At 56.4% G+C, this 7,641-nt stretch overlaps 1 protein-coding gene across 1 annotated transcript in view; it reads right to left on the reverse strand.

The window, feature by feature from the left end:
• The window catches only part of SUMO3 (small ubiquitin like modifier 3), a 7,780-nt gene extending 725 nt beyond the window's left edge, over positions 1–7,055 (reverse strand). Inside the window, exons 1-3 of the mRNA XM_044913286.1 lie at positions 6,927–7,055; positions 6,306–6,434; positions 1,304–1,375 (exon numbers count right to left, since the gene is read on the reverse strand). Coding sequence (XP_044769221.1) covers positions 1,304–1,375; positions 6,306–6,434; positions 6,927–6,938 — 213 coding nt within the window. The 5' untranslated portion in view covers positions 6,939–7,055. The remainder of the gene's footprint in view (positions 1–1,303; positions 1,376–6,305; positions 6,435–6,926) is intronic.
• Positions 7,056–7,641: the final 586 nt, after the last annotated feature.

The raw sequence follows: 7,641 nt of genomic DNA on the forward strand, positions 1-7,641 counted from the left end.
CTCCCCCTGCTTGTGTTCCCTCTCTCCCTGTGTCTCTGTCAAATAAATAAATAAAATCTTAAAAAAAATAAAAAGTGTCTAAAATTTTTACTGAACACAACACAAAATCCCATTCCACTTGGGAGTATCTAATGAGCGGTGCAGACTCCTGGGGACCAGTAGACCACACGCTTCACGGTAAGCGCCACGGGCCGTGTCCATGGACTCCAAAGCAAGCTACGTCACACGAGGAGGATCTGCAGCAGCAAGGGAGCACTGCTGGCTTGCCACTCAGCTCCTTCCCTCTCCTTCAAGACCAGGGTGGGGATGGTGCAAACGTTTCCTGCTGCCAGATTTTTTTCCTGGCTCAGGGGGCGCACAAACATCTACCCCGATCTCTGCCCATTCAGACAGAGACTACCGAGGCTGGAAGCAGGAACATTTCCCAGGGATGCTCTCAGGCTGGGACAGCAGGGCCCCTCCCAGGCTCAGACACCACCCGAGCGGCAGCGAGAATGACGGGCAGGCAGGAGAGCCTGGGTGCTCCTCCAGCCTCCCAACCGCCAGGACCCCTGCAGCCTGGCGCCCCGGGTGAGCGGTGTGAGCCTTCCTAGAGGGGGCGCGCGCGCGCACACAGCCTCTGGCTGTGCAGTCCTGCCACGTGACCCACTCCGACTGACTCTCACAACGCTGTGCAGGACAGAAAACAGGCATCCCCGTTACAGAGAAGGATGGAGACTCCAAGAGGGTCAGCGGCTCTCGATCGCAAGGTCGCCCAGCTGACGAACGGCAGCAGAGCCACTGACCTCAGCCTCCTCTTTCCAGGCCCAACGCCCTTCCCCTGCGGTGTGAAGGGAGGTAGCGGGATGGGCGTGTGGTGGGTGGCAGTGAGCAAACACCATGTGACAGTGACAGCATGTGTGCCTGTCCCTCCCGCCCACACCCCTTGTGCATAAATACCGAAAGGGCACAAGAATCAGGCCAGCAATTTAGCTGCAAATCCGGTGTCCAGATACAAGGGGCGGGCGCCGGGAGAGGTGGCCGGAGCGGGGGGCCCCAGCCCGTGACCCTGGACTCACTGTCAGCACCTGGTCCTCTGCCCCATCCCCCAGCATGCAGGATGAGGTCTGACCAAGTGCACTTGCCTCATTTGGAAAACTGAACTCCAAATTAAAAATTAAATAACCTACTCATTAAAACCATTAAGAAATGTCAAGTATTCTACATGAGCACCCTCAGCAGCTTTCGGGTGAGCACGCCCCACGTGGCCGCGACCAGATGCAAGCCATCGCAGCCCCCTGGCGCACGCAGCTGGCTTTCGTACCTGTGCGGGGGTGTCTGTTTCGTTAATCGGCTGCCCGTCAAACCTGAATCTAATCTGTCTCATTGACAAGCCCTGAAAAGAGAAACCAATTATCATTAGATATTTCCAGATAACACATTAATTCCAAAAAATAAAACATTTAGCTTAAAATATCAGAATTCTGAACATACAGACTTATGATCCACTTGATTATAAAAACAGGCCAGAGGGCCTACAATCCGCTTCACGTGATGCCCAGCACGGATGCTTCCAGAAGCTCTCACACATTCCAGCTCCCGGTCCTGCCCCGCCCCTCCCCCACTTCCCTTCAGAATCGAGCAGAAGTTCCACACCATTGGCACCACCACCCTCTAAGAACTTCCGTGGGAGAAGCCGTCAGGTGACAGTGAGACCTGGGTCACAGGACCGCGTGCAAGTGGGAAGGAGCCCCGGCCATGGGGCCCGCGGGAGGCCTAGCAGAGCGTCTTCCGTCCAGGAAGGAGCATGTGCAGACTTCCTGCATCCTGGGCAGGATGAACATGGTCGGGGAAGACAAATATCCCCTCTTAAAAAGCAATTCTGATTCCACTTAAACGGAATAAGCAGGATTAAAACATGCATCTCTGCTCCCTCCTGAAAAGACACCAAAAAATTAAGGCATGACCCCCAGGGACGAAGAGAACAGGAAGGAGAAGGCGGAGAGACAGACATCGCCGCCGGCTGGGAGCTGCAGGGCCGTGGCTACTAGACCCCAAGGTCAGGGTGGGGGTGGGCGCAACAAGGCCTAGAGCCCCCAGAGGCCTGGGGGCTGATTTTGGATGACTGCTTGGAAGCTGACACAAGAAAGGTCCTTTCAGACGCCCAGCTCAAGGCGCCTCCCCCAACCCCAAGCGGCCAGGCACTGTCCCTCCCACGGGCAAAAGATCTACTTTCTGGAGACGTGGACTCTGAGCCCTGGGCTCAGGACACCAGGGACAAGTGACAGCGCTGCCGGCCAAGCCCCCTCTCCCCGTCCAGCCGCGCGCCCAGGGCACAGACAGGAGCCTGGGAGGTCCACTTTGGGAAATTTAATGTGACTCACAGGTTGCGACACCTGTGAGCCCCGCCCCCCCAAAACCACCAAGCCTGGCAGGCCACCCCACCATGGCTTGTGGGCTCTACGCATGCAGCTTTTCGTCAGCTTTTTGGGATTCATTTTTAGATATGAGCAGTTAACCAAGGACTTGGGGACATGGAAAGAAAGCCTCAAATGCGCGAGCCATCCAACCAATGAGGAAGGAAGGAACAGCGGGCATGGGAAGGGAGGGGCCAGAGGACACAGAGAGACACTGGAAATCCTCAGGGAGCCAAAAAACAAGAGATAGTTGCTACTGGGGAAAAGAACCCTCAAAGAATAAGAAAGAATGAAGAAGGTTCGGAAATGGTTTGGAAATTGGAAACTGTGGCAGATGCAAGAGTGTCCACATAAGGTGGGACCAGAAAGTTGAAAGAATCTCCCAGAAAGAAAACCAACAGCAACAACAACCAAGCCCGATGTCAGGTGGGCAGACGCTCCCGAGGGACAGGTCCAGAACAGGGGCTCCAAGGTGCAGGGGTGTTCCAAACACAGGGAACAGGATGGAAGAGAACGTAAGCTGTGTTTCCTCAACTAAAAACAAGTTTCAACCTGGGAAGTGTTCCGTCAGTGGAGCCCCTGACCCTTGATCTCGGGGCAGAGGGGGGATGATAGTGATATTTCAGGACACAGAATAAGGTCCCAAAAGCTCTGAGAAGAGCAAAGTTACATCAAAGGACAGAGAATCAGAATGTTACTGCACTTGCCACTCCAACACCAAAAGAACACAACGATGTGATAAATCCAAAAAAAGAAACTGAATTTCAATCTAGAAATGGTCAAGCGTGAAGGTTTATGAAAAGTAAATCACCGTCAGACATGCAATACCTCAAAGACGCTGCATTTTATAGACCCTTTCAGAGCAAGATGCTAGAAGACACACTCTACCGAAACAGGGGAAGATTAATCCAGAAAATACACAGGATGGAGGCCAAAGAAGTCTCCAGAAGGAATGATTCTGAGGTGGTTCTGCGAGGACAGCCATGCGGCGGGGCATGAAGGAAGGGGTGGCTGGGACCGCAGGGACGTGCCCCCGGGGCAGCGGGTGGAGAACACGGGTGATGAATTCACACAAACACCCGGAAAACCACACACGACCCCCAGACCCCAGACCCCGATGCAGACAAGAGCCAGACGTGAGGCAGTCCGCCGTGCGCCTCCTCGGCCGCGGCAGAATCCAGCACATCCCGAGCAATCTCCCTGCAGGACGCAGGCAGGAGCGAGCGCAGAGGGCAGTGTCAGCCGCACGTCCACCTTTCTTAGGGGAAAATAACGTCTAAAGCCAAACACGTGAAAAAACAAACTGAAACACACCTACAGAGAAAGATAAAAAAGCAGCAGTCGCAGAGGAGGGTAGGGAAGGCCTCCAAGAGCAGGCCTGAAAACAGAGGACACGAGGAAGGCACGCAGCTTTCCTACAGGGTTTCTTGTCACGGCAGAAGCCCCAAGGCCAGCACTATGGGAGCCAAGAACGGAACCAGCCAAGCACTAGGATGTGCACAGCACGCGGACACAGGCTGCCTCCCGCTAAGAGGAACCGGGAGCCTCGGAGAAGGGGCCGGGCCGCGCGGACGGACCTGGAGGGCCTCAGGTCCCCGCGTGTGAGTGAGAACCACGGACAGCGAGGGTCGAAGCACCGATGTGTGGGAGACACTGACGACGACGACAGTAAAGGGTCAGGCTGTCACCGGGAGGACGCTGGTGACCCAGCCCGCCGCTGCCGGCGCCGGTAAGGGAAGGGAAGGATCAAGCACTCTCCGCAACCGAGCTGTGAGGACGGCCAGCCGTGTCTCCACGGACATGTTCCAGCCGCTGCAAGAAGGAACATGTCCACTACTCTGCAACCTGCGTATCCGAAGGACGCCGCCACATGTGTCCGGCTCGGGAGGAGAAGCAGGCGGTGTGAAACGGCTGTGGACACAAGAGCTGACGTGCCATCAGATGGAAGACCAACGGGAGCGGAAGGAAACAGCCAGCGAGGGGCGTGCGTGCCCGTGCACAGACACACGCAACCGCGCACGCACGCTCAAGCACACGCGCACTCATTCACACGCACGCACTCATGCACACACACAGGCACTCGTGCATGTACACTCGTGCACACGCAACGCTCATACACAGACATGCACTCGTGCACACGCACTCGTGCACATGCACGTGCTCATGCACACACGCACTCGTGCACGTACACTCGTGCACACGCACGCGCTCACGCACACACGCACTCGTGCACGTACACTCGTGCACACGCACGCGCTCATGCGCACACACGCACTCGTGCACGTACACTCGTGCACACGCACACGCTCATGCACACTCACGCACGTACTCATGCACATGCACTTGTGCATGTACACTCATGCACACGCACACGCTCATGCACACACACGCACTCACGCACGTACTCATGCACATGCACTTCCGCACGCTCACGTACACTCATGTACACACACACTCATGCACGTGCACTCGTGCACACGCACGCACTCATGCACACACAAGGCACTCGTGCACGTACACTCGTGCACACGCACGTGCTCATACACAGACACGCACTCGGGCACACGCACACTCATGCGCACGCACTCGTGCACATGCACGCGCTCATGCACACACACGCACTCGTGCACGTACACTCATGCACACGCACACGCTTATGCATACACACGCACTCGCGCACGTACTCATGCACATGCACTCGTGCACGTACACTCATGCACACGCACACGCTCATGCACACATGCACTCGCGCACATACTCATGCACATGCACTTGTGCACGTTCACATACACTCATGTACACACACTCATGCACACGCTCATGCACACACACGCACTCGTGCACATACACTCATGCACACGCACACTCATGCACGCACTCGTGCGTATGCACGCGCTCAGGCACACACGCACTCGTGCATGTACACTCGTGCAGACGCACGCGCTCAGGCACACACACATTCGTGCACGTACACTCGTGCACACGCACACGCTCATGCATACACACGCACTCGCGCACATACTCATGCACATGCACTTGTGCACATTCACGTACACTCATGTGCACACACACGCTCATGCACATGCACACACTCATGCATACACACGCTCTCGTGCACATACACTCGTACACACGCACACTCATGCGCACATACTCGTGCATACGCACGAGCTCATGCACACACGCCCTCGTGCACGTACACTCGTGCACACGCACGCGCTCATGCACACACACGCACTCGTGCACGTACCTCGTGCACACGCTCATGCACACACACGCACTCGCGCACATACTCATGCACATGCACTTGTGCACGTTCACGTACACTCATGTGCACGCACTCATGCACACACTCGCACTCGTGCACGTACTCATGCACATGCACTTGTGCACGTACTCATGCGCACACTCATGTGCACGCACTCGTGCACACGCATGCACTCATGCACACACACGCACTCGTGCACGTACTCATGCACACGCACACGCTCATGCATACACACGCACTTGCACACGTACTCATGCCCATGCACTTGTGCACGTGCACGTACACTCATGCGCACACACTCATGTGCACGCACTCGTGCACACGCACACACTCCTGCACATGCTCATGCCCACACACTCGCACGTAGACTCATGCACAGGCACTCGTGCACGTGCACTCATGCGCATGCATATGCTCATGCACACACGCACTCGTGCACGTGCATTCATGCACACGCACAGTCGTGCACAAGCACTCATGCACGCGCACGCCCTCAGGCCCATGTGCACTCATGCGCACACTCATGCACACGCACACACTTCCAGTACAGCAGAGCCTGGAGCAGCTGGGCACCGGCTGCTGTCGCAGAGCCACCGCTCATCGTCAGAGGCACGGGGGCCAGAGCGCGGGGAGGGACGCACCTGCCTCTCGCAGTATGCCTTCATCAGCTTGCTCAGAGGGGTGTGTCTCTTGATTTTGAACTGGACCACGGAGCCGTCCTGCCCAGCCACCTTCAGGTTGATGTGGTCGTTCTCTGTCTTCACGCCCTCCTGCAAGCACACACAAGACTGGGTCTCAGCACCTGCCCCCCACGGCCACCGTTCTCACAGGCCCGTCTGTGGGTACCTGCTGGGGTGTCAGACTTTAAAACCAACCAATTCCTACAATTCTCCAGTGGCCCAGAGTCCCTGACACAACTGCTTCGTCTTTACACAGAATGCACTTCCAACGTCTACCCGTTCGGCACACAACACAAATCTACGGTTTTCGGATTATGAATTCAAAGGAATAAATCTGCTTAATGACTCTAGAAAATAACCAAAATCTATCTTTGCTTTAAGATGACTCTTCAAACACACCCTCCCAGGGTGCACACACCGACACGGACTGCGAAGACAAAACGAGACAAGTGTCGTTGACAACCATGAACACGAGGGCCATGGCCGCGCTCCTCTCAGGTGGTCCCACCCAAGTAGCATTTTTTGCACACTACGTGACGCTCTCAGAGCTCCTGAGCAATCAGAATTGGGGTTTCTCAGCACCTGGAAGCACATCTGGAATCGAAGCAAGACGCTGATGTCCGGGAGCAGCGGGCCACCTGGGGCTCCTCTGCCCGAGCTGGTTTCCAGGAGGCATGCCCACAGCGGGTCCTATGGGCACACGGCCGTCTCATTTATCCAGCACTGTCTGGGAAGACAGGAATCCTTTATTTTGAACAAAATGAGAAAGCTGGCCCGAGTCCTTTTGAAAATAAAGTCTGACGTAAACTGTGTTTGCACATCCTCCTGCGGGCCCTGCAGGGTGGGGACCTGTGGGGCTAACCTCCGCGCTCAGCCCATCTGTACCACCCCCACAGCTGCTTCCCTTCCCCCCGGCACTGCCCATGCACCTGGGCTCCTCGGGACACGCAGAGCTGGGCGAGAAGCGGCCCCGGAGGCAGGACTCCAGCAGCACGGCAGAAAGCGGACCAGCTGGGGCTCGCTGCGGCCGGGGCCGTGGCAGGCGCGCAGACACCAGCTGGCGCCCTCCGTCTCCGGGACATGGACTCTGCTATGGGCAACAGGGCCTTGCACGCGGGGTGCTCCGTGACCTGAGGCCAGCGTGGGGCTGGGGCGCTCATTCCCCAGAGACGAAGGATGCATTTGTTGGGCTTTTTTTTTTTTTTTCAAATAAAGGTTTTATTTTGGAATAACTGTACATTTACAGAAGAGGAGCAGGCAGACCAGAGCTGGGGCTGCGTGTGGCCCTGGCCAGGCT

The sequence above is a fragment of the Neomonachus schauinslandi genome, chromosome 1 (assembly GCF_002201575.2).
Source record: "Neomonachus schauinslandi chromosome 1, ASM220157v2, whole genome shotgun sequence".
In the NCBI taxonomy this organism is placed as follows: Eukaryota; Metazoa; Chordata; class Mammalia; order Carnivora; family Phocidae; genus Neomonachus; species Neomonachus schauinslandi.